General features: G+C 47.2%; 1 protein-coding gene across 1 annotated transcript in view; it reads right to left on the bottom strand.

Moving 5' to 3' along the window:
• Nsg2 (neuronal vesicle trafficking associated 2) overlaps positions 1–25,236 on the bottom strand; it is a 56,584-nt gene extending 31,348 nt beyond the window's left edge. The window contains exons 1-3 of the mRNA XM_051181021.1: positions 25,045–25,236; positions 24,062–24,211; positions 7,072–7,155 (exon numbers count right to left, since the gene is read on the bottom strand). Of these exons, the coding sequence (XP_051036978.1) occupies positions 7,072–7,155; positions 24,062–24,190 (213 nt within the window). The 5' untranslated portion in view covers positions 24,191–24,211; positions 25,045–25,236. The remainder of the gene's footprint in view (positions 1–7,071; positions 7,156–24,061; positions 24,212–25,044) is intronic.
• Positions 25,237–27,087: the final 1,851 nt, after the last annotated feature.

Raw genomic sequence — 27,087 nt, 5'->3', positions numbered from 1 at the left:
TAACATCTTACTTTGACAATTATGCGCATGTGACCCATTGTACAATTTATAATAGTGCATTGCATTTAGGAAGTTCTTGGGGGGAATGTATCTTTGTGCACTTAGGTTGGTGGGGTTCTGGCAAGACTCTTGGGGTGCAAGGATAAAGAAGGTATGGTGGGGGCGGTGAAAATAGCCCGCAGGAGGCTGAAAAGGGAGAGAAAGGGGCCAGGGAGGGGACCAGGCAGGAAGGGGCTGCTGAAGAAGCTGAGGAGTGGGGTGCTCAAAGGACTCTGGGGACACTGTGACTGACACAGGGTGGCCAGTTCTTGTTTCTCCATGTCTCCTGCCATGCTGGTGCTGGAGGGAAGGCAGAACGGTTGAGGCCTGAGGCGGATAGTCAAGACCACATCACTTGGCTTTACAGTAAAGAAGAAAACAAATGGCAGGGAGGTGAGGTAGCCCCTATGTAGCAGGGCTTCTCTGCCACTTGGCAGGGGCTTGCCCAGAGCAGCCTTCTCCAGCACCGGGCTCCCTGGAGGCAGGAAGCACCAGTCTTAGGACGATGGGACATCCAGATTCACAACCTCTCACAGGGGCCCTGGTGAGTTGCCTTGCTTCTCTGAGCCTGCTTTGCTCCTCTGAAACTAGAGGGGCTGGTCTGTGTGGTATGCAGCCCTCTGCCCAGAGCAGCCCTTCTGTAGGGACAACATGCAGAAAGTGCCAGACACCACTGGAGTCAGGGAAGGAACCTAAAGACCTAGTGACTCAAACAGTAGAAAATCAACACTAAAGAATAGTTGGGTCTGAAATGTCTGCTGCAGAGGTTTCATTCCAGTTTTGATCTGTTTGCTGTGGTCCTTTGATTTTAATGAGAGCCTACCTACACTGGTTCTTTAGCAGCGACTGGGCCTGTCATGGCTGTGGTCGGCCAACTCTTCTTTAATGTTCTTGTCTGACAGGGCAGGTTGATGCTGGTCACCGCTCTGGCTTCTATTCACTGTGACTGGTCTACAGGTATCCCATGACTGTCCTCTGGGTGCCTGGGCACCCTCCCACTGAAGCCTGACTAGGCTGAGCTCAGCAAAGGCCATGAAGGCCACCTGAGAGGACTGGGTCCACTCTGCAACCCATCCAATCACTTCATGCCTGCCTATGGCCTGGGAACTGGAAACGCAGCAATAGGCCAGGCATTTCCTTAGATCAGACATGTGGATGGCAAGTATTGGGCATCCCTGTGGAAATGCAGACCCAACATGACCATGTAGAGCCCAGAGAAAGCCCTAGACCAGGCTAAGATGACAGGAGAGGCTCCCACCAGGGATGGCTAGTGTGTGTGTGTGTGTGTGTGTGGTATATGTGTGATGTGTGTGTGGTATATGTGTGATGTGTGTGTGTATTTGTGTGGTGTGTGTGTATTGTATACATGGTGTGTGTGTGTGTGTGTTTGGTGTGTGTGGTGTGTATGTATGGTATATGTGGTATGTGTGGTGTGTGTATGATATGTATGTGTGTGTAGTGTGGTATGTGTGTGTGGAATGTGTATGGTATGTGTGTGTGGTGTGTATGGTGTGTGTGTGGTATGGTGTGTGTATAGTGTGTATATGTGTGTGTAGTGTATGTGTGTAGTGTGTGTTTGTAGTGTGTGTGTGTGGTATAGTATATGTGTCTGTATGGTGTGTGTGTGGTATGGTGTGTGTGTAGTGTGTATATGTGTGTGTAGTGTATGTGTGTAGTGTGTGTTTGTAGTGTGTGTGTGTGGTATAGTATATGTGTCTGTATGGTGTGTGTGTATGTGTGTATGTGGAGTGTGTATATGTGTGTGCGGTGTGATGTGGTGTGTGTGTGTGATATGTACGTTTGTGGTGTGTGTGTGGTGTATATGTGTGGGGTGTCTGTGTGTGGTGTGTGTGTGTGTGTGTGTGTGTGTGTGTGTGTGTGGTGTATGTGTGTGTGGTGTGTGTATATCTACTCTACACTGTGATGGGAGCTCTGGAAGCACCTCACTCTCTAACCCCTTGAGTCTCCCAGGAACAGGCTTTGAGCCAGCCCACAGTGCATCATGAAGACAAAGAAGAGGGAAGAGAGGAGGTTGGGTAGAGCAGGGCCTGGTGAGATGGCATGGAGGTGTGGCAGGGATCTCGATATTAAGGTCTACCAGATGTGTTGAACAACTTTGGGATTGTTCCTCCATTTTTCTGAGCATTGTTTTTGATAGTAATAGTATTTAGGTCACAAGGTTGCTGGAAGGGAGAAGGACTAAAGAAACCCTTTTAAACATGTTAATCATTCATCTGCTCCCCAAAAACCCAAACAAAAACAAACAAAAAACTAAACCCTTGTTTTGTGGCCCACTGAGTTTAACAACAGCCATTTGTGTGACCGGGGTTCATGAGTTCATGGGGAAGGGGGTCACAAATGAAGAGAATGCCTGCTTTGCTCAGGATCCATCAATATCCCACAGTTCCCCAGGGAGGGCAGGGCCATGTGTCATGCGGATCCCTCCTCAATGTCGATAGACCTAGTATTATACAGTCAGTCCATTATAGCTGAAGGGCTCCAGCAGGCCCGAGCACAGCAAACATGGAACCCATAGGTTTTGCTCCTTTCCCCTTTTCCTCTCACTTGCCAAAAACATTAGATTACTGTCTTAAAGCTAGCCCCCAAGGTCCATTCCCCTATTTGGCCACTGACTCATTCCTGAGTCAAAACACCAAGGTCCAACATCAAAATTCATTATTTGGCTAGCATATCAAATCAGGATTTACCAACTCACTCTAGCACAGATTCCCCCTTTCTCCTTAAAAACTCACTCCTGTAGGCACACAAGCTGTTGCTGCTTCCTGTCTGCCTTTGTCCAATCCAGAGGCACCCTCACCCCTCTCCACCCCTGCTTGCTCCTCCAGGGTATTAAATCTCCTTTGTGCTGGAAATTTGATGTCTGGGTGTGTCCAGTACTGACTCTCCGACTCTGAGGGACCAGTCTTCCTTGGCTGCTGTGAGATCCCAGCTGTATTGTCCAGAGGATAGCAGGAGAGGGAGGTTAAGGGTTATAGTAAACAGAAGGTACTACATCTATGCATGAAGTTGTCAAAGAACAAATTTAATAAAAGATAATTAAAAATAGCTTTTAGAGGTCACTGTTACAAAGCAGGGGTCACCAGTGGACCCTCACATTGAACTGGCTGGTACAGCCTTCAATGGCTGCTCTATACTCCCCACGGGAAGGAAAAGAAAGTCTCAGAGGCCAACTAAGAGACAAATCCAGCTTCCTAGACAGGAGGCTATGAACCAAACGGGAAGAAAAGGGACGCAACCACAAAGTGACTACATGAGCATTTATTAAGCACCCATAGTATTCCAGGAACTTAAGCTCTTGGTTACCTCAAGAGTGTGCCTGTTCTTACACCCATGAAGAACTAGAACATCAGAAGGCTAAAGGAATTTCTCTAGGTCATAAACAGATTCTCAGGTGAGTCCTTAAAGCCAAGGATGAATGTCCCTCATCCCCACAACACAATGGCTTTCAAATACAACCATCAGTTCCCACTAATGGACTAGCCCTGGAACAAGCAGCCTTGGCACATGGGCCCTGCCATAGCACAGCACCTTCCATGTTCCTAGCACGTCTACAGCACTAGCCCTTCAAGGCACTGGCACCCTCCATACCTTGATGCCCTCCATAGAACAATAACCTTCTACGGCACTGTGACTGTCCATAGTACCAGCACTGTTCATGGCACCAGAGCCGCCCCCCCGCCCCCCGCCCCCCGCAGCCTTCCAGCCTTCCCTAGTAACAGCACCAGCCTTGGCACCAGCACTATTGACAGAGCCAGCATCCTTTTTGGCATCAACACAACCGCAGTACCTGTCTCCTTCTCAAGATCACTGCTTCCCTTAGCAACAAGACTTCCTATAGCAACAGAACCTTCCTAAGTGCTGCCACTTCCACAGCACCAGAATCTCCCACAGCAGCCTTTCTTCAACAGCTCCCGTATCTCCATAATACTATACTCTCTGTGACACCATACGCCTTGGGCCCACACTGCCTTCCGCACCACCATCTCATAGCCAGGGACTCTCTTCACCACCAGGACCTTCCTCTAGCTCTCCTTCCAAAGTGTCACCGCCTTCTGTGCCATCAGCACTTCCCCAGCACCAGAGCCACCATAGTGCCAGTTCAACTGGGCACCAGCACTTTCCACAGCAGCACCATGGCCACAACAACAGAACTTTCCAGAATGTCGTTATACTCTGCAGCAAAGGCAGTTTAGCGACATCCCCAGCTCCCAGGGCTCAGGAAGGCAGGATTTGTTCAAGTTAGTTTACAGACACTCTTCAAGCTTTTTGTGATAACTGCAAGAACCTCTTCAGATATAGAAAAGCAGGGTGTATAGGGTGGGGTAGGGGTGGGGTGGGAGTGGGCAGCGGCTGTTTGTCAGCACGGAGCTGTCTCTAAGGCTATCTGTAAATGCTGCACCCCCAGCTCTGCTTCTCCAGATGAAGTCTCCATCATAGCTCCAAGCACATCTAAGGATAGCAAGGCCACCTCCTCCACCCACTATGACTCTAGGCTCAGAACACCTTCCCAGCCTCTTGCCTGCTTGGAGGGTACCCCTCGGGTCCAGTCAGAGGAGCTCATTCCTCCGTCCCAGGCAAAAATGAATTTCATGATTCTGCTCCCACAGCAGCTTTGGTGGGTCCCTGAGCCCCACTGAGCTTACTCATGGAAGACCCTCAGACTCTTCTTAATTACCCCACAGCCTCCTCCCACACCACCCTCCAGTCAGCAAATGTATCCTCCACAAAGCCCAGAGGAAGCTCTCTGAAGAAAGCTGGAAACCAGGCTAATTAACACTTCAAGCTTTACATAAGCAAATGAGAATTTGCTTCACACACACACACACACACACACACACACACACACACACACCACCTCTTTTGTTCAAAAAGCAGGGTTTGTCTCCACCTACATCTGACAGTCAGTGCTCACAAAGGGATGCTGGGGAACCACACCCTCGTCCTCCAGTACTGACCCACCAAGGCAAACTGAGCCAAACTGTACGAGGGGCCTTCCACTGACCTGGACCACGACTGAGTCACCCTTGTTCATTCTCTTAGCTGACTCAGTTCTGCTCTATCTGGAGTAATCAACTGGCTGGACAGAAAGGCCAGACAGGCCCAGCTCCAAAGCTGGCCCAGACACTGGATAGCTGGGCCAGCAGATTGAATCATTTGTCTGAGCCTCAGTTCCCTTTTGATTAATGGGGGTTTATTCCAGTCTACCCCCTTTCTCTCTGAGTCTATTTCTGTCTCTGTTTCTCTCCTCTATCTTTTCTCTTCTGTCTCTCCTCTGTCTGTCTCTGTCTCCGTCTCTCTACCCCCCCTCTCTCCCCCTCTCTCCCTCTCTCTCCCTCTCTCTGTATGCCAAGGCAAGCATGTGCAGTCAGGTGACAACTCTATGGAGTTGGCTCTCTCTCCTTTATGTGGGTTCTAAGAGCTGACTTAGGTCTCCATGCTTGTCACCTGCGGAGAGAGCCATCTCTCCTGAAGAGAGCCTGAAAAAGTAAACCTTGAGAATTTGTAAAATAGTCTATTATAGAAACATGGTTTTATTTATGCAATCAAGGGGAAAGTAGAAGATCTAACCTTGTCTAACAATTTGAGATATATACATATACATATAAACACACACACGCGCGCGCGCACACACACACACACACACACACAGAGAGAGAAAGAGAGAGAGAGAGAGAGAGAGAGAGAGAGAGAGAGAGAGAGAGAGAGAGAGAGAGAAAGCATTCTTATGTGTGACTCTGGGCATTTTGCTGTGAACTCTGTTGCCAGGACAAGTCAATTCTGCACCAGGACCAGATATCATCATCACGATCCCTGCTTTCCCCTCAGACCTCTGTGCTCATTTCTGCAGATAGCTGCATATAGCAGGAGGCAGTCCCACATTCACTAGGCCCCCACTGCACAGCAGAAGCTAAGGTGACAGTAAATGAACAGTTCCATCTTCGCAAGGGAGTTAGCATACAGGCTCACACACACAGCCACTCAGTTGCAGATTTAATGCAAAGAGTGATTATCAAGGGCAAAAAGAAACCCACTCCAGTCCCCAGATGGCCAAGGGCAGTGTTCTCGTTTAGCTTCCGATCTTATTTCTGCACTATCCATTTACTAGTCTTGTCTGGACCACTCTAAATTTTTACTTGGACAATTATAGTAGCCTAACAGTCTCCCATTTAACTTCTTGCCCACCACACATCGTTATGTGAGAGATGATGCGATTTTTCTAATTTAGTCACATCTCTCCTCTATTTGCAGTCCTTCAGAGGCTTCCTATAGCTGTCCACAAACACCCTAAGGTCCATCCACATGGCCCATGAAACTTGAGACTATCTGCATCCTATCCACAGCCTCATCATCCTTGTTCCTGTTGATGCTAATATTCCTAAAGCCTCGGGGCCTTTGTACAAGCTATGCTCTCTCAGCCCCATCACTCTTGTTTCTACTGAATGCTGGCCTCTCCTTCCTATCAGTTCCCAGGCACTAACCTCAGCTTCTCCTACATCTGCTCATAGCATGCTTTACTGCTCTGTCCACTCCCAGCATGCTTTACTGCTCTGTCCACTCCTAGTGACCCTACCTACCCCACCCCAAAGAAACCCACCAGCTTGTATCTATCAGCTTCTCTTTCCCTCTGCTTTCCCTGTGTTGTGGCCAAAGCCTCTGACTAAAATTTGCCTTTCTTCACACATTCCGTCACATCTTCTGAATTGTGATGAAACGCAGGAAGAGGGCAAGAAGAAAGAGAGAGAGAGAGAGAGAGAGAGAGAGAGAGAGAGAGAGAGAGAGAGAAAGAGAGAGAGAGAGAGGCTGTAGACAGCCTTAACAGTCATTAAATCTGTCAAAACTGAAGAGCCCAAGATGAACTCTTATCCTGTGATGAACCTCAGTGATGGAGCCCATGTGACTTCCAGAATCCCTCCTGAAATAGGCTGTACCACTTTCCTCCTCTACAATGTCTCTGTACCACTAGCAACTGCCACCTTTCCCCCTTTCTTGTCACCCTGCCAAGGAACTGACCGTAAATTCAGCTATCTTCGGCACTCGGAACTTCCCTTTGCTCCTCTGCTCCGGCTGGTACTCTGTTCTTGTCTTCACGATCACCTGCAAAGTTGGACCAATGTTAGCAGAGACAAATGCTTCTCCCTCCCTCCCCACTGGCCACCAGGACTTGTGCTCCATCTCACCAAAATCTGGGATGATGAGCCCCCTTCCAAACAAGAAGAAAACATTCAAATGACCCCCATGACCCTCATCCAAGAAAGCATGGGATGATGTTGATTATACCTCTCCAGATGTTTGTGTGCATTATGGGTGTGGGCTGTTCATAGTAATACATACCCTGCTTTGACAAAGGGGAGTCAAATATTATGGGGTTACAGGCCACCTTTACCAGGCAATTCAATGTTCTTTTCTGTTTTTTCCACTCTCTAATGCAAACAAATGTGTGTGTGTGTCTGTGTGTGTGTCTCTGTGTGTATGTCTGTATGTGTGTCTGTGTGTGTCTGTCTGTGTGTATGTGTTGTATATGTGTGTGTCTGTGTGTGTGTCTGTGTGTGTCTGTATGTGTGTATGTATGTGTGTCTGTGTATGTGTGTGTCTGTGTGTGTGTCTGTATGTGTGTATGTGTGTGTCTGTGTGTGTATGTATGTGTATGTGTGTATGTGTGTGTCTGTGTGTGTGTGTCTCTGTGTGTGTGTCTGTATGTGTGTATGTGTGTCTGTATGTGTGTGTGTGTCTCTGTGTGTCTGTGTGTGTATGTGTGTGTGTGTCTATATGTGTGTATGTGTGTGTCTGTGTGTGTGTCTCTGTGTGTGTATGTATGTGTGTATGTGTATGTGTGTGTCTGTGTGTGTGTATGTCTCTGTGTGTGTGTCTGTATGTGTGTATGTGTGTCTGTATGTGTGTGTATGTGTGTGTCTCTGTGTGTCTGTGTGTGTATGTGTGTGTGTGTCTGTGTGTCTGTATGTGTGTGTGTATGTGTGTTTCTGTGTGTGTCTGTGTATGTGTGTTTCTGTGTGTGTATGTGTCTGTGTGTGTGTATGTGTGTGTGTCTGTGTGTATGTGTGTGTGTATGTGTGTGTGTCTGTGTGTGTGTATGTGTGTCTGTGTGTCTGTGTGTGTGTGTTGTGAGCGTGCGTGTGTGTGTTAGGGATATAACTCAGAGTCAAACATCTGCTCAGCAAGTGCTCTGCCATTGAATAATGCTCTCAACCTTTCACTTTGCCTTCTTTTGTGTCTTGTCTAAATGTGTTCTTTGACGGTTTCCATAAATGAATGTAGCACATTCTGCCTCGTCTTTCTCCCTCCCATTTACGTCGTCCTCCCACCCCTGCCGTGCCTCACTCTCCCCTACAGCTCTCTTCCTCGATTCACGTCTTTTTGTCTTGTCACCTCCTTATTTTAACCAGGACCATTTGTGTGGCTATGGGCTTGAAACTGCCACTGCAATCTGGAGGGTTGATCCACAACTGAAGATGAAGACTGTCCTGTTCCCAGGATCCACCAGTGGCCAGCAGTTCAGCTGGGAGCAGTGAGGCCACTGTGAGATCCTCCTCAATCCATGATTGGCTGTTGACAGGCCCGTTGCCACAGGTGCTATGGAATCACATTTGGAATGGCTTCGCCATGCTCTGAATATGGCATCTTCTTTTGATGTAGTGTGCTTCACTATATCTGTACACGGCAACTGATATTTAAATTTTTAAAATTATGTTTACTTGTGGAGGGCATGTATGTGCAGTGATATTTGTAGAGGTCAGAGGACAGCTAGCGGGAGTCAGCGCTCTTGTCCCAGCATGAAGTTCTGTGGTCTGAACTCTGGTTTTGGTGCACCTGCTGAGCCATCTCACTGGCTCTATAGATGACTTTTTTTAATTAAAAGGTTTTTTTTCAATTTTACACAGAGATACTGCACATTCATTATACCTTACCCTTTTAATAATGATACAAGATAGGAATTGCTTTGTTTTATAAATGAGGAAACTGTAGTTAGAACGTTACTAACTTGCCTAAGGCCACAAAGACACTGCCCACTAACAATGCTGGCATTTACACCAAGGTTCAGCTAACTTTAAAGTTTATCTGCAGCTAATCTTCAGTTAGTAAATGTTTAGTCCATTCCCATAGTCTGGGTTAGGAAACAAGTTATGATTAGTAACTTATTGGTTAATCCTTTGCACATATTCTTAACTGTAATATGATTTGGGGATTTGCACAAGGAAAAAATGAAGGCGTTTGTTCAGCCCATCACATCATCTGCTTTCACTGAAGTCTGATTATTTGGGCAGCATATTTTACCAAGATGTGCTGCCCACCTCACAAGACATTTATGGACTTCCACCCCACTTTGTGGGCTGAGTAGAAGAAAAAGAAACTTGATGAATAATTTGTAATTATTGCCAAGTGTTAAGGCACCGTGAAAACACAGAAACTGACTGAGCTGTGAGGTACCACATGAAGCTCCAGACCCCTGGTCAATCCCACAGCCCTTCATGCTTTCCCTGTCTCATACTAGACAGAGTACCTGTTACTACTCCAGGGGACAGTCGCCACTCCACAAAGTATTGAGCTCCTGCTATGTGACTCCTGACTGCAGCCTGAGCACAGTCCTTCCTAGGCCCAGTTCTGCTTGGAGTGGGGTGGGGTGGGTGGTATTTAGGTGTGGTGCTGGTACTCTTCTGTTTTTATGATCTTTTTACAGACTGCTTCTCACAGATCCTCCCATGATTGAACAAAGTCATGAAACTCTGGTGAAGGGGAAAAGATCATCAACTGGCCTTGACAAGAGACCCCAATATGCTGTGACAGGGCTATGCAGCTAGGAACTGACGGCAAGCCAGAACTGACAGCCGACATGAAAAAACAAACAAACAAACAAAACAAAAACAAAAAAAAAACCCCCACGAGAACTTCAGTACTGCAAACAAAAGGAATGGCATTCTCCCAACAGCTCAAGTAAGGTTGGATGAGGATGCAGGCCAACCACCTCCTGACTATCCTGAGACTGACTTACTATAACTCTTGGGTGATAAACTTGCATTGGCTCAAGGCAGCAGCGAGAAATTGTCACCTTCTCACATGCCCAGACCCACTCCTCACTTCTCGACTTAGCCACGTCTGTCCCCTCACCCATAGCTGTCTATCAGTCTGACTCTAGCTCCTTTCCCTCAGATGCTGGAGTGAAGGAGCATTTGCTGCCTCTGCTTTATAAACACCCTTCCCAGAGTCCCTGAAAAAGCTTAAAACCCTGCTTGCTATTTGGCGTAAATGAGAAAGGACCTATAGTCCAGCCATCATGTTGAACACTTTGATGTTGCTTCTCTAGTATCTGTTTCCTTCCTGAGTCAGAAGCTCCTTGGGTTCCTTCAAGGAGCTCACTCACCCCTGCCCCACTTGTGACTTGGTGGGACCCTGCCCCTTAATGACCACCATGATCTCTAGTTATATCCAGCCAACCAGGGAACACATTAGATATGAGGCGGCACAGACTGTTGCCTTGTGGGTAGAAGCCCCCTTGGTTTCCATGAGGTGGTGTTTTCCCTTGAATGATGCTGTAGGGACTTAAACTCCAGCACTGTGGTAGTAATTGTTGCTACTCCAAGAACAACCACGAGGAGAACAAGGGCAGCACATGAAGAAAGACACAGCCAGGAAGTGGAGACAGGCTTGAGAACATTCCATCCCCTGGGTCACACTGTCTAAAGCTGGATCCATGCTGAACTCTGCAATTATTGGGAAAATACATCCTTTTCTGGCTTTAGTTTTCTGATGTTTGAGACTTAAAGTTTTATGTCTGATACAAATGTGTTCCATGAAAACTCATGAAAACTTTTAAGAGTCCTCAGACTTCAGTGAGATGATCAAACACTAACTAGGTACACCTGAATCCAAGTTAGCTGAAAAAGCCTAGGAGCCAGTTAAAGCTAACTGAGAGGGTCCCGAGAAGACTCGTTCACAGTGGCCCCAAACTAGGAACATGCCAAATGTCCGACAGGGGGATGGATGTCCTGTGGCTGTTAAAACGGGAGCATTGCAGGGCAACATCACAAGTCCATGGTGAGTCCCACAGATGCCTGTTAAACACAAGAAATCAGATCCCAGCAGGCTTTTTAGATGCTGTGGGATTTCACTGAAGTCTTTAAGGAAGTATGGGCCTAACATGTAATTAACTTGACCACTATAGGAGCTATTTATTTTAAATACACACCTATCTCCCCTGGAGTGCTGAGCTGAGGCAGTGTTGGGGCCAGAGCCTGCAGTCTGCATCTTGTCCTGCTGAATGCTAATGAAATGCTCCAGGTGCCCTGGGAAATTCTTCTAATGAAACATTTTTATATTTTATTTTAATTTATTTCAGCCTCAGGGACCGTCCGTTGCCTCTGCCTGGCATGTGAGCACCCCTCAGTTAGAAAGTCCACATGTTCTCCAATGCTCCTTTGAGCCCCGGGTCCATCCCATGCGGCTAGCACCTTCTTCCTGGGGTAAGCAGCCAGTGTGCTGCCCTCACCCTGAGCTCACTGGGGATTCATCAGCTGTGCAGTCAATGGAAACTGAATTGGAAGTTTGCATTTTGCTCTTTCCCAGGCTAGATCTTTTGGCTGGCCGGGCCCTCACCCAAATAGGGAGAATGATGAGAGAACACCACAGAGCACCATGCTGCTAAGCTAGGCCATGCAGGATGCTACACGGGTTGCATGTGCTTCTGACTTAGAATATCTTCCTACCAGAGGTTCATTCTAGAGGCAGAATAAAGTGCCATGGGCCTGTGGCATGCCGCCCTTCTCCTGAAACTTCTGCTCCCTTGGTCTGTTCTGATCGCCCCTGCTCAGCTTTCGGTCTCCAGCTTCTTCCCTTCTATGTAGCCTCCTCATTCTAGGGGGACACTGGGACTTTACAGGGAAAGTCCTTCCCACTCTGAGTCTTTACAAATGCCCAGGCCTGTGTGTCCCCATTGACTGCCTCATGCTGAGCAAGCTCATCTTTCATTCTTAGGACTCTCAGTGTACAACTCTGCTCAGCTCACAGAGCCTCACTTTGCCTACTGGGTGCTTCCTCTCAGATCCACACACCCACGGCCACATTCAAGCTGCAGGGCTCTGCCTCGCCTTCCTCCTTTACCCCATGCTTTCATGCCTGTAGAATCCAGGCTTGAAAATAACATTATTCATACTGTGTTGGACAGTTTTATGTCAGTTCAACACAAGTAGAGTCATTCGGGAAGAGAGGACTCAATTGAGAAAATGCTCCCACCAGACTGGCCTGTGCATAAGCCTGTGGGGGCGTTTTCTTGATTAATGATTGATGTGGGAGGGTCCAGCTCACTGTGCAGGGTGCCACGCTGAAGCATGTGATCCTGGTGCTACAAGAAAAGAGGCTGAGCAAGCCATGAAGAACAGGCCAGAAATCAGCACTCCTCTATGGCCTCCACATCAGTTCCTATCTTGAGTTCCTGTCCTAAATTCCCTAGATAACGGACCATAAGCTACAAGATGCAGTAAACCCTCTCCTGCCCAAGTTGCTTTTGGTCCTGGTGTTTCATCAGAGCAGTGGTAACTAGAACCAAGACAATACCATTGTGTATTTCAGATCAATGTAGGACTGCTTCATGACCCATTCCTTCCCTCCTGTTTCCGAATCCATTCCATCGGTCCATCTGTTCCAGCTGCCATCTGTCCAAAACACCCTCAAATTAACCCTGATCTAGTTGTACTTCCTTGCACCCCTTTTACCTCTGTTTGGCTCTAGACGTGTTTCTTGCTTTCATTCCTGCCTCCCTACACAAAGAAACGATCTTTCTGGATGGAGGGAGGGCATACACCAGCAAAGACACTCAGGAGGCAGACACCTGGCAGAACCACAGATAGGCATCTTTGAATGGCCAGAGAACAGGGTCATAAGGGGAGTGACAGAGATGAAGTTGGAGGGGCAGGCAGAGGCTGAAAAGAGCACTCACTCTAAGCGCCATAGAGAGATGGCCCTAAGGGCACAAGGAGCTGAAGAAGGACAGTTAGCCACAAGGTAGCCTCCCAGGTGCTCAGTGCTGGAGGAGCATCCAGCCGTGCGCTGGGGGCAGAACCAGAAAGCCACCCCCTCTGCCTATGAAGTTGCAGGATTTGGGCTGCTATCAGCAGAAGCACGAAGAAGCTAGGTGCTTTGCTTCATTGGAGTGAAACCAGAAGCAGTTCCCTCTGTCTTGGGGTTGGGGGAGAGGAATGGAGGGAATGGAAGGAGGGAGAGAAAGAGATTTTGCAAAGGAAGGTATTATTGTGGATAATCGCCCCCCCTCCCCAGTTAAAACAGCAAGTCAGAGCCCTGAATGCCTTAACTTGATTTCTAAAAGAAATGGGGTAGAGGTGGGGGTGGGGAGGAATGAAAAAAAAAAAACCTTTCCTAGCCTTTTTTATTATTAAAATGTTTATAGACATTTAAAAAACGAGGCTCCAGGGTTTTAAATGTTGTGGCGTGGACAAAGTCACTGTGTTTTTCCTCCGATTTATACACTGGTGTCCCATTGTCCTTTCAAGCTGCTAATGTGAGGAATATAATTTAATATAACTGACACTGGGAAAATGGGATAAATTATTCATTCCCAAAGGATGCCCTATCCCCTCCCCCACTTCTCCCTCCCCTCCCCCACTCCCACTTCACCGGAAAGGCCAGACCACACATTGTGGTTCAGAATGGCTCAAAGTGAGATCATAAAACTTTAAAATACTACTTCCCCGAATTATCAATAATGAAGAGGCTCCCACATGGCAGGTCCCCAGGATTGGCAGGAACAATAAATGAAAGCTCAGAAGTGCTGACAAGGAGGGAGATTGTGTTTTTATGAGTCTGCCTTGCATAAGCTAAAAATAGACCTTCACTGTGGACACAGCTCATCCCCGCAGCAGGCGCTCTCCATGCTGAGGAGGACTGCTTCCTCCCTCCTTCCTTCTTCCTCCTCCCTCCTTCCTCCTTCCTCCCCCCTCCTTCCTCCTCCCTCCTCCCTCCTTCCTTCCTTCCTTCCTCCTTCCTCCTTCCTTCCTCCCTTCTTCCTTCGATCCTCCTTCCTCCCTCCTTCCTTCCTTTCTCCTTCCTTCCTCCTTCCTTCCTTTCTTCCTTCTCTCCCTCCCTCCCTCTCTCCCTCCCTCCATTCATTCCTTTCTTCCTTTCTTCCTTTGGTTTTTCAAGACAAGGTTTCTCTGTATAGCTGACTTTTCTGGAACTCACTTTGTAGACCTGGCTGACCTCAAACTCTCAAAGATCCTCCTGCCTCTGCCTACTGAGTGCTGGTGTCGGGGCTCACAGAAATGGCTCTGCTTCATCTTTAACTTAAGGTCAGAGAGTTCAAATCCACTATTGCTTGTTCAAGTTTAAACAGGATATTTGGCCTAAGAAGTAACTAATGGATGGATGTCTTACTTTAACAACAAGATGTTCAGCCTAAGGTGTGGCTAGTGTCTATCTTGCCTTGACAACAGGATACTTGATGTTTTGGGCATTGAAAAGTGAGTATGCTTGCTTGTTCTTTGCATCTTGGCAAGGAAGTCTTTTTGCTTCCCCTAATTTTGATTGGGGTGTGTAATAAACTTGGGGTTTTTTCCCCTCGGTATTCCCTGGAGTGCCTTCCCGATTTTATCCCGTGTTTCTGTCTTTTCTTTGGTACCTATAATTTTTTGACCTGCCATTTCTTAATCCACACTCTCCCTCTCAGGCACGAACACAGGCTGGGATTAAAGGCTTCTGCCACCACCGCCTGGCTGCTGCTTTAATTTTCTTCTTCTCTTCCAGTCCCTGAGTCTCCCTTAATCTTAAAGAAATCACCAGCCTTCCTATTTTCCAGTTGCAGAATTTTAGCTTCAGTGACCTTAGTCACTATGTTCAAATCCATGAGTGGGAACTGGTTGAGCCTTAGCAGACAGCAGCATCAAGCTCTTCCCGTCAATCATCACTTTTTGTTTGTTTGTTTTTTCAAGGCAGGGTTTCTCTGTAGCCCTGGCTGTCCTGGAACTCGCTCTGTAGACCAGGCTGGCCTTAAAAGCACAGAGATCCAGCTGCCTCTGCCTTGTGATGCTGGAGCTAAAAGTGTGTCCACCCCTGCCAGTGAACACCACTTTTTGAGGTAGTACTAGATGCTTGGCACTGCACCAAAAGCCTGCGGTCCTGAACTTCTGCTGTCACGTGAACTCTGGTGTGAGTGAGCACCCACTCTTGACAGAAGAAACTGAGTCCCGGTAAGGACTGAGACCACAGCCCTCACATAGTTGCTAGGAGGCAGTGCTGAATAAGTCAGGCACCACCTCCCATATTCTGGTCCTGAGGGCACTGCCTGCTGCAAGAAGCAAGGACAAAGGAACAGAGGCCAGAGGAGGACCAGATGGGGGCTGAGTCCTCACTCAGATCTTCCCCCGTCTGCCTTCTCTGCTCCTCACCTCACATGTTCTCCTTGGATTAGATTTTCCCCGGGATCCTGAAAGCTGAGGTAGGGTGGAGAGCACAAGCCAGACGACAGTGCCGAGAGCTAGCGGCAGTCTACAGGGCCCCATCAATGTCACACTGGGAGATTGGAGTTGAGAGAAGGGAGCCATTTGGCTCACATCACACAGAAAGACGAGTCAAAAACAGAATGCTAATAATATGAAGCTGCCACGCAGGTCTGGGTTCTTTCCAGGGCTCTTTTCTTTGCCAGGCCTTTGCTTTCTTAGAGACAAAATACAAGGCAAGTGTGGCCAATGCTGCCTCAAGCCTTGCCTCCGCTTCCAGTTCAGCAACTCTCTACAGGAATTCACCGGAGGGGAGAGCACATCACATCTGCTCTCCCACACTGCTTCGCCTTTGGTGAAATGGGGGTGACTTTTAAAACAAAAGTTGCAGGACTGAAAATCACAGACTTAAGTCCTTAAACAGCTCCCAACAACCCTATCTCATTTCTCAAGCATCTAGCAATCAAAGGGCGCACACACCACCTGTCCTCCAGGACCAGGGTTGTCAAGACAACAAGATTTTGATCTCTTGTGGACAAATAACATCCCATTGTGTATATTTTGTGGTATAGTGTATATATGTGTCAAAACATCACATTTCGGGGGCAGAAAGATGGCTCATTGTTTAAGAGCATCTGCTGCTCAGGCAGAGGGCCAGAGTTTGGTTCCCAGCACCCACATCAGATGACTCATGATGTCTGTGACTCCAGCTCCAGGGAGCCAGTGTCTTCTTCTGGCCTTGGAGAGCATGGCACTTAAGTGTGCTCCCCCCCACATATTTAAATATTATATATATCTATCTGCAGGAATATGTTCAGTTTCCAAGTGCCAGAAAAAACATTAAAAAAACTGGAATTTATGTTTTTTTTTTTTTTTTTTTTTTTGAGACAGGGTTTCTCTGTATTGCTTTGGAGATTGTCCTGGAACTCTCTCTGTAGACCAGGCTGGCCTTGAACTCACAGAGATCTGCCTGCCTCTGCCTCTCCAGTGCTGGGATTAAACGCACACATTGTTTTTATATGTGAGGCCACATTATAATATGCTCTGATGGAGCTAGCCACAATCGCCGCTTTCCCCCGAGTGTCTCTGCCTCATCTTTGTGTTAGCTGCTCAGTGTTTCCCAGCTTACATCAGCATCCATTTAATCAGCCCCTTTTCCTCAATAGTTCAAATCACTCCCATTTTTTAGTAGTATCTTTAGGGCATTGTAAAACTGGAAAAAAAATATGCTCATAGGACACATTCCTACCAATAAGAAGCACAAAAGTCAGGTGATATAGTCCGTTTAATTTTATAAACAATGTCAATGTCGTATGCCCACTGGAAGGTTGCACTAAGTCTGCAGCCAAGAGGAATGTGTTAAGAGCAGGAGGAAAGACTCTAACAGGAGAGGGGTGAAAGCTACAGAACATAAAGGGGGTTGGGACTGAGAGGTGGCTCAGCAGTTAAGAGCTGCTCATCTAGAGGATTGGGTTTACCCAGGTGGTGTGTTAATCCCAGCACTAGGAAGGCAGAGGTAGGCAGATCTCTGACTTGCAGGCCAGCCTGGTCTACAGAGTGAGTTCCAGGACAGCCAGAGCTGTTATCCAGAGGAACCCTGTCTTGAAAAACAAAACAAACAAACAGAGGACTGGGGTTTGACATCCTAGCACCCTCATGGTGGCTCCCAGCTGTCTGTAACTCCATTCCTAGGGGACTTGACACCCTCTTCTGGGCTCCATAGGCACCAGGCACTCCAAGGTGCACAGAAATACATGCAGGCAACACATGCATATACACAAAAGGAAAAAAAAGCAGAAGAGGAGATCATAGAGGGAGGAAAGGAGTTAGCACAGCAGAGGGCAGGCTTGGGGAGGACAGTAGGGAACGAATAAAAACAAAATATGAAGACATGTACGTTTGCAAGTGTCGCAGTGAGGCCCATCCCTCTATCTGCTAACTTAAAAAGTAAGAATGGAAAAAATTAAATTACTCAGTTTAGCATTCAAAAAAAACCATGTATTGAGATTGTTTTTCCAAAACTTACCAACATGAGCATCACTGATATATATATATATATATATATATATATATATATATATATATAGTTTGAAGTTGCTCTGTTTTTAAACTACAGAGGATCTTTATGTTTATGGAGTAAAACAAACATTTTTTTTTTGGCTCTGTGCAGGCACTACCTGAACCTCACCCAGTGTAGGGGACTCAGAAGCCTCTGCAGAGCCTCTCTGTAGAGCAGGGGGCTGAGGGGGCTGTCCTGAGGGGCAGGTGGAACAGCTCCCTGGGGAGAGGCTGACATTTCTGAAGGAGAAAAGGAAGGCAGGAAGGCTGGGGGGCAAAGTGTGCAGCCTCTGGACAGACAGCCCACCAGGGCTTTCCAGGTCTGCCTTGTGTGAGTGAGTCTCATGGCTCCCAGCCCTCATCCTTGAAACTCACCATTCTCTTTTACAGTCTCTCCACAACACATCACATTAAGTGACAGATCACGAGTGTCCAGGGAATGGAAGGAAACGCGGTCAATGAGCCCTCTCTGTGTCATGCCTGATCGAGGCTCCTAGGTACTGCTCACATTTTTTTCTCCGATAGTGAGCTGTTAGTTAGGTGGATATTGTGCCCACCTTATAGCTCCAACAACAATGAAGCCCTGAGTAGCTGAACAACCTACATGAAGCCTCACAGCGGGCAAAGAGCTTGGCAACCATCTGAGCCCACTCTCTAGGATTGTAAAGTACACGTGTCCTACGTCATTTTCATTCTTTTACAAGCTTCTTTTTACAAGTGTGGCATCTTTCCATTCCTCTCTTCCTCAATGCATGTGAGCTACCATCCCCGAGACTCAGGAAGGAAAGAGTATGGCTGGAGCCCGGCAGCTGGCTCAGCAAGCACATGACTGACCTGGGGCTTTGCTGAAGCGGGTGTGTCTGTCTGTGGCCTGTTTTCCATGGCCCTGCCATGCACCTGCTGGCATCTGCAGGATAACTAGTGTGCGGAGTTCAGCTGCAGCTTTCTTTGAGCGAGTTCTGAGACAGTAGGTCTATTCTCTGAACCCATTTCTGCATTTGCCATGTGGCAATCATGGGTAGAAACCTCACAGAGTTTACCTGGCACCTGCTTATGGTGAGAGGGCCCCAGAGGAAAACTGAGTGCCCCAATTGTCTGCTACCTTTCTATTGCTGTGAAGATACACCATGAGTGAGGAAACTTATAGAGGAGAGAGTTTATTGGGGTCTAGAGTTTCCGAGGGTGAGTCCATGACTATTATGTTGGGGAGCACGGCAGCACGTAGGCAGGCATGGTGCTCCAGCAGTGGCTGAGAGCTCACACCTCATGCACAAGTAGGGGGCAGAGAGAGAGAGAGAGGGAGGAACAGAGGTGGAGGAAGGGAGAGAGGGAGGGAGGGAGAGAGGGAGGGAAGGACAGGGAGGGAGAGAGAGAGGGAGGGAGGGAGGAAAGTAGAGAGGGAGGAAAGTAGAGAGGGAGGGAGAGGAAGAGAAGGAAGGAGAGAGGGAGAGGGAGAGAGGGAGGGAGGGAAGGAGAGAGAGAGGGAGAGAGGGAGGGAAGGAGAGAGAGAGGGAGAGAGAGAGGAAGAGGGAGGGAGGGAGGGGAGGAGAGAGGGAGGGAGAGGGAGGGAGGGAGGGAGAGTGGGAGGGAGGGAAGGGAGGAGAGAGCACCGAGAATGGCCTGGGGTTTTGAAACCTACAAGCTCTTGCCCTAGTGACACACCTCCTCCAACAAGGCCACACCTTCTAATTCTTCCACCAACTGGGGGCGAAGAATTAAAATATATGAGCCATGGGGGTCATGCTCATTCAAACCACCACCTTAGCTTATCAGCAGCCTCTTCCCATAGCCCGGAGGACGCTGCCTGCTTGGTTTTGAGTCTATTTCCCCACACATCTGGTGAAGAAATGAAAGATAGTTTTAAACACAGAAGAGGGAGCCTTATTAAGAAATTCCCTTCTCCCTGCTGTGTGGCAGGACTAAAGCTGTTCATGCAGAGCCAGGGACCTCAGGCTAAGTGACCAAATGCAAAGGAGCCAGAGTAAATTCTCTTCAAGCCACCTTGGCACGGGTCTCAGTGATAATCCACCCAGCTGCTATCCCCATGGCGCCAGTTCCAATGGTCCCATTGCTTCAGGCCACAGCTGTGACTTCTAGTCAGGCTCCTGCTTGTTCTTTTTCTCTCTTTCTCTGCCCCTTCGGGGATCCTGGCCACTTCTACTGGGGCCAACTCTTCCAATGTTCCCTTGAAGAACCAATGGAAGAGAAACTTTCTTAGGGACCATCAAGGGGCTAACTCTGTCCATTGTCCATAGGTGGCCCACAGCTCCAGCATAAACTTCATAGAACAGGACTCCAGATCCCACTGTCTTCCCAAATTAAACCTCCTTATTCTGGGGCCTACCTGATGCTCACCTCATTCTCATCTCCTGCCTCCCCATTTCTTAGTGTCTCCCACCAAACTGCTCCCTGTCTTTTTATGGCTGTGTAGACTTGGCTGAGAACGAGATTTTCTGGGTAGGTGAATGGAAGGAGGAATGAATGCCTTTTCGTATGAGTGTTAGAACCACAGCTAAATTTGATGGTGGTCAAGGATGGTGTCCCAGGGATCTTCTGTTGGAACTTGGCTTAGGAAGATGAACACTGTCAACAGCTAGGAAGGATATGTTGGGGGGGGAGTAGAGCCAGCATCTTGGAGAGCATGGAAAATTGCAGGAGAAAGTTGGGGTTCGGGGACCCTAGGCTTCCAGCCCTGCAATCTTCTCCTTGTCTGTGATATTTAGATATGCCACCGAGCCTTGGTTTCTGTGTGTACTTTGTTGGCATTTGGGGAAGGATAATTCTTTTGGAGGGCATCAAACCTGGCACTCCACTCCTTGTCTGTGATATTTAGATATGTCACTTTCCTAACTTAAACCTTGGTTTCTTCATTGGTGAAATGTGCACACTAAAGTCTACCCCACAGGACTTCTGGAAGATGAACTAAATAACAGAGAGGAATACCCCCTGTGGCCCAGGGTATGCCTTCAGACAGGGTTGGATATAGCCTGAGTGTCCCCCAAGGACCATGTGCTGGAACTGGGTCCTCAGGAGAGATATGTCCTATGGGCTGAAGATCGATGCCCCAATGTTACAGAGAAACTTCGGGTGACTGTCCAGGCAGTGAGATGTCTCTGTCAATTCTATAGTTTATATTTTATCCTTCTGGGGTCTTTGATGGAGTTGAAGACAGATATTTATGGTTATGATTTTCCTCAGTTGTGATAAAAGATAAGTTACGTATAAAACCTTAGACTCATAAAGATAGAATAGATGATAGAATATTTTCTTTAAATTTTGCCAAATGTTGTGAATTAAATATTGCTAACTTTAGCTCTTGCTTGATGGCTGTTTTATTGTATATAATTTTACTATGTTAAAGTTAAAACCTTCCTTTTTTATTTAGACAGAAAAGAGATGATGGGGGAAGGAAGTCCTTTTGTATGCTGTGAATACATGTTTCTTATTGGTTGATGAATAAAGCTGTTTTGGCCGATGGACAGGAAGGGTGTGGCCAGGCAATAACTATAGGCAGGGCTACCAGACTGAGAGAATTCTGGGAAGAGCAAGGAAGAGGGAGCGAGTCTCCAGAGAGATGCCATGTAGCTGCTGAGGGAACAAGAGACCGACCTGTCCATCACCAGTAAGCCAAGACACAGATTAATAGAAATGGGTTAGTAACTAAGAGAGACCTAGCCAATAAGAAGCCTGAGCCATCGGCCAAACAGTTTATTAACAGAAGCCTCTGTGTGTTTCTTTGGGACTGAGTGGCTACAGAACAGGGTGGAACAGAAACTTTTGTCTACAGATCTCTATGAGTTTGAGGTCAACCTAATCTACACAGTAAGTTCCAGAACAGCCAAGGCTATGTAGAGAAACTCTGTCTCAAAAAGCAAAATGAAAACAAAAATGAACAAAGAAAAGGAAGGAACCTCTCGGACTCTTAGCTAGGAGGATGCTAGTAAAAGGGGAAATAAAGATTTGCATCCATCTGAAAATGTTTCTTCCAGCCCGTGATGGTAGCCATCATTTAGAGAAACTGGCCTCTGGATTGGAATACTCCTTAACACATTTGTTCTTCTGTAGGGGGGGAAACTGCATTTGCTTTTGTAAAGACCATAAATCTGCACTGGAGATACAGCTCAATGACAGAGCACTTGCCTAGCATGTACGATGCACTAGGTCTAACCTCCTGCCCTGAAATAAACAGCACTAAGACAATTCCCCACTCAGAGAAGATGTAGTCCTAAGACACAGCTGATCCGAACTGTGGGCTTCTAACTGAGTTAGAAACAGAGACCAAATCTGTGGTCTCAGACAAAGTTCACTCCTTTTCCTAAAGTAGAAGGTTCTGGAACACCAGTGCCCAGGTTATACATCCAGATGCTTCACTGCTTTACTTCGAGAAGTTACATCGCCAGTCTATGTTTGAGTTCCTTTATACACTGGATCATGATAGCTATTCCCTGACCAGGTTCTATTTACTAATGAGAGACTGAAGTAAAAGTGTGTGTGTGTGCATGTGTGAGCAAGAGCATGCATGTGTCTGCTTGGGACAGTACTTGGCATTTTATAAACCACTCCAACATGCTAATTACTCTTCTTTTATTCTTGGCTTTGTGCCACTTGGCATCTGTGGCCATATCTGATTTTGTTCTGACATCCTGAGGTTAGGAGCTTCCTTGCTCCACAGAAGAGGAAACTAACACCCACTTAGTAGACAGTCAGTTAGGAGCACCAGAGGGAGTATACAGTATGCCTTTGCAGGGACTTGCTGCATCTTTCGGCACACCTTGGGATGACTTCCTGGAATGTTCAGGATGGTTGCTCAGTGTGAGAAAAGAACTCTCAGAGGGAGTTAGGGGAGTAAAGGGCGAGGGGGCACATTATTCTCTGGATGTCCTGTAACTGTGGGAGGTTAGGGGAGGTGGCCTCCCCACTACCCTTTTTCATTTCACAACTCTCAGACACTTGCATGTGGCTACTAAATTGCAGGACCTCAAGACACGTGTTTTCCCCTTCAAAACCTCCAGTGGTGCTTGGATTCAGGTCCAAATATTCCCACCTAGTCTTTCCATGCATTTGGATCGCCCCCAGTTTTGACTTGTAATTTGAGTTCCTAATCCCGGACTCCCAGGTATACTCCAGATCTGAACCAGAGTTGCTCAACTTTGGCTGCACATGAGGTTCATTGGGGAGACTGCATTTATGTTGATGGCTGGGTCTCATCCCAGAGGGGGTGACCTCAATAACAGGACTTTCTAAATTGTCTGGTGTTTCTTATAGGAAATAAAAAACTGAGTGTGCCTGATGTGCCTGAGGCGAGTTCTCGGTGCCATCTCTTCACACTTCCTTGGCAGCCACTGCCTGTTCAAAGCTCTCTTTAAAAGGCTTTGTTCGTTTCTCGGGATAGCTTTATTTCAACCACCCACCCTGGCACATTCTTCTATCAAAAAACCTCTGTGCTTTCAAAACAAATGACTCAGCCCCAGCCAATCAGCCAGCTCTTTATCTCGATTTAGTTCCTTTTCATTGATTGGATGGAGCCAAGTGGTTAAGACGCACACAATGCCCTCCTGGAGATGCCAATGGAAAAAAATCGAACAGATGGAATGATCCATTGTTCCATCTCCAGCCTGGTGGTAGGAACATTGATCTGCAAACCTCTTACCCCCATAACCCTCCACTCTCTTGGTTAGACCTTACACAGACCTTCCCACCTATGCCTGTGGGATGACACCCCTCTGCCACCTCCATTCTTCCATCAGGAGAGGTGCCTTCAGCCTCGGCTGCTTCCCAGCCTCATCTCCCCAGACATCCTCATGCAGCCAGTGTCCCCGGGAGCTTCCCACACTCTGCAGTTCACTTTCATCATTGCCTTAAATACCTTTTCCCTCCCCAACACTGCAAAGCTTTACTCACCTTCAAAACTCTGATTTGGATATTCTGCACTGCAGCTCATCTATCCTGCCCTCCCACTCCCTCCCCACCCCTCCCCACCCTTTGTGATTCTCAGGTCCAGTATTTACCACAATGCACCCTGAAGGGTTTTGCAAGTTCGGGGTTTTTTTTTTTTTTTAATAGCCAACTGCTAGAACAGTGGCGACCTTAGCAGGTGCAAACTGAAAGCTATGGGACTGAATCCAAGTACCTGCCTTCCTATCTTTTCCAATCAATTTTCGAAACACCTAGGAAAATTAAGACAGGGGTTTTTTTTTGTTGTTGTTATTTTTTTTCTTCATCACCATGTAGAGGCTTATGTGTATTCATCTGCCATGCTAAAATCTTAACAAGAAAGCATTAATTTGCTTGCCTGTATATGTAGATATGAACAAGCACCGTAAATCTGCAATAACACAGGAGCTATCTCATTCTCTGGATAGAATATTTTCCAAAGAAGGGAGCCTATTTGGTGACTGGGAGAACCAGAGGGTTTGAGGGGGTGAATCTTTTGCTGCTTGGGTTGGGGTAACCTGGGGGACAAGGGAAGGAAGATCACCTATTACCTTCTCCGGAGCAGACAGCTGCAAATGATTAACCTCCAAGGGCGTGATGAGAGGAACAGTCTGGAAGCCATCCTCCACTGAAGGCGGCTTGGCTCCCTTCTCTCCAGGGTTGCTGTTCAGCTTCACCATACTTCTGCTTTTTTCCCAGACCTAAGGCAAGCAGCAGAATTCTGGTTACAGCAGGAACTTGAGGGGCTGACGACTACAGCTCCCCTCAGCAGCGTCCAATCTGGTGCTGGCCATCAATCTCCCACTCCGTTTCCTGACATGGTTCCCATTGTCCAAGGAAACTTCATTAACCAGCAGAGTGTGCCCACCGAATTCACCGACCCTCAAATTAGGGAGCAGTGAAAAGAGGGGAGAAATCTCAGACCTTCACTAAAAATAAAATACAAGCTTAAACAATACGAAGACACCATGGCTAACACATCCTTAGAGCCTCACTGGCAAGCTTGTTTTCCGCACAAAAGGAAACTCCATTATTGTGGGTCCCCTGCAGAAGGGCACATGTCACCTCACCACCCACATTGCTATTTTACCTTTTCTTCAAGATCTCTAAAACACAATGAAATATATTCAATATCTCTCATCACACCACTTTTTAACATAATATGTAGATTATACATGAGATCTGAGTTTCTAAATCAGAAAGGGGCTGTGTTGAACCTCATCTCATTATTCAGCCATGAAATACCCCCATTTCCTCAATAGCCAAGGGCTTTTTTTTTTCATGGAAAGTTAACAGCCCCCATATTGCAAGATTGCCAACTAAATAAACAAATCACATTTATTTCTCTCCAGCTCCCTTTGCAGTCAAGCATTGCTTTCACCCCACCCTCAAAAGCCCAGCACGGCTGAATTTCTCCTGTCAATCCTGCAGGTGGGACATATTAGACAGAACGGGGTTGTTGTGGGGATGACAGGGTAGTAAGGGCTGGGAGGAGGCTGGGGAGTGGTTACAACAAAAACAAATGCCTACTTACTGCGCAGCACTGGTGGGGGTCAGAGCAGAGTCAAGCCAATATGTAGAGGAGGAGGACAAGCAGGAGCCCTCCCTCCACAGCCCGAGCTCGTGGCGCTGAGAAAGCAGTCCTTGCGTGCCTGGATCCGGAGCTTCTGAGAGCGAGGCGCCAGCACTCAGAGAAGATCTCGGCAGCTGCCAGCCTGCTTGCCTGCTCGCGCCTCCCACCGGGGACGGCTCCCACACCACCTGTCATCTGGCACCACCTGCTGTTTCTCATGCATGGCCACAACCCCTGCATAGGACAAACGGTTTCAAAAAAGTGGAAGGGATTTTGGTTATGCCAAAAACAATAATCTGGCTCTTAAAAATTATACAATTATGTAAAATGTGATTCTTGAATCTTTGCGGGGAGGGGGTTTGCTGGAGAAGCAGGCACTATTTTTTCTTTTTTCTTTTTTTTTTTTTTTTAGGGGAAGGGCTCACCTCTTACTAAAGCTTCCCTAACAACATTCAATATTATAAAACAGAATGGTTCAAAACACCTGCTTTGGAGTTAGAAGACAAAGTAAACTGGCAATTATTTCTCGTTTCCCTTTCCAGTCTCTTTCAGGCTTTTGCCCTCACTTGCAAACTGTGGTTTCTAACAGAGACTTGGAAATGGGGACTGCACACAGTGTGGACACACCAGCACAAACATACATAGTAAGGAGCATTGCACAGACTTGAGCTGTTTGGCTCACAATTGCCCCAGGCTTGTCCAGGTCAGCTAAGGCCACAGACTCAGAAAAGACCAGAACTACCTACCCTCTGTCCCCAAAGTCCCTATCTAGGACAAGATATTAGGTGACGCCCAGTCTGACATCCAGAGTGGGAAGTAGCCGTATCAGCACTACCAACACTGGCTCTGTGGGTCTTGCATACTGTGCAGCTGTGAGCTAAGCCCCCCTTCTTACTTCGGCTCTGGCTGTGGATAACACTTCCATTGCAGAATGGCAATGAATATGGGAAGAGACTATACCCACAGAAATACCTTTGACTTGTGAAAGGTGTCCTGAACGCCTAGTCCAACCACAGGGATGGTTCAAGTCCACTGCCAGTGACATCTCCCAGTTATGGTTCAAATCCCTGTTGGCTGTTCATCACCAGCTGCAGTGCCATTCCTGTGTTCCATGACCCAACCTTCCTGGTATCAAGCACCCTCCCTGCTTTGATTTTCAGATATCTTGTTCTGTGTCACCCTAGTTACTTAAAGGGCTCAGAAAAGTGTGTGTCATCTGTACTGTTTAGAGATAAAACATGTGTGTAAAGAGATTTATGAGGCCGAGAAGGCTGTCACACATCAGTGCTGCACACATTAAGAGATGATGTGGTATGTGAGAGGGAAGTATTCTAAAGAATATTGGTCCCCTCCTTTCCAAGGATCTCAATGACTGCCAGGTTCAAGCTTTGCACAAGGCCAGCACAATATAGTCAACAGCCACATGTTTAACTGAGAGCATTTTTATCCAATCATATTGCTGCTATTCCAAAATACAAAGAAAGAAATTCCCTATGATAGTTCATGACTGATTGACAAAGAAACACACACACACACACACACACACACACACACACACACACACACACACTTTTCAAGCTAGAAATACTTAGAGTTTAATAAGGTCCAGAAAAGGGCTTGTCTGGAGGCAAGGAGAAAACTAGGCTTGGGTACACGTGAGGCTAAAAGATAAGCTGCAAAGAGGAGCCACTGTGGTAGTTTGAAAGAAAATGGCCTCCAAAGGAGTGACACTATTAGAAGGTGTGACCTTGTTGGAGTAGGCATGGTCTTGTTGGAGGAAGTGTGTCACTGTGGAGGTAAGATTTGAGGTCTCTTATGCTCAAGATACCCCCTAGTGTCTCAGACCACTTCCTGTTGCCTACAAGATATAAGACTCTCAGCTCCTTCTCCAGCCCCTTATCTGCCTGCATACTGCCACATCCCACCATGATGATAATGGATTGAACCTCTGAACTGTAAGCAAGCCACCCCAATTAAATATTTTCCTTGTAAGAGTTGCTATGG

The sequence above is a fragment of the Phodopus roborovskii genome, unplaced genomic scaffold, assembly GCF_943737965.1.
Source record: "Phodopus roborovskii unplaced genomic scaffold, PHOROB, whole genome shotgun sequence".
Classification (NCBI taxonomy): Eukaryota; Metazoa; Chordata; class Mammalia; order Rodentia; family Cricetidae; genus Phodopus; species Phodopus roborovskii.
The sequence above is the reverse complement of the archived record's forward strand: the minus strand, read 5'-3'. Positions and strand labels throughout refer to the sequence as shown.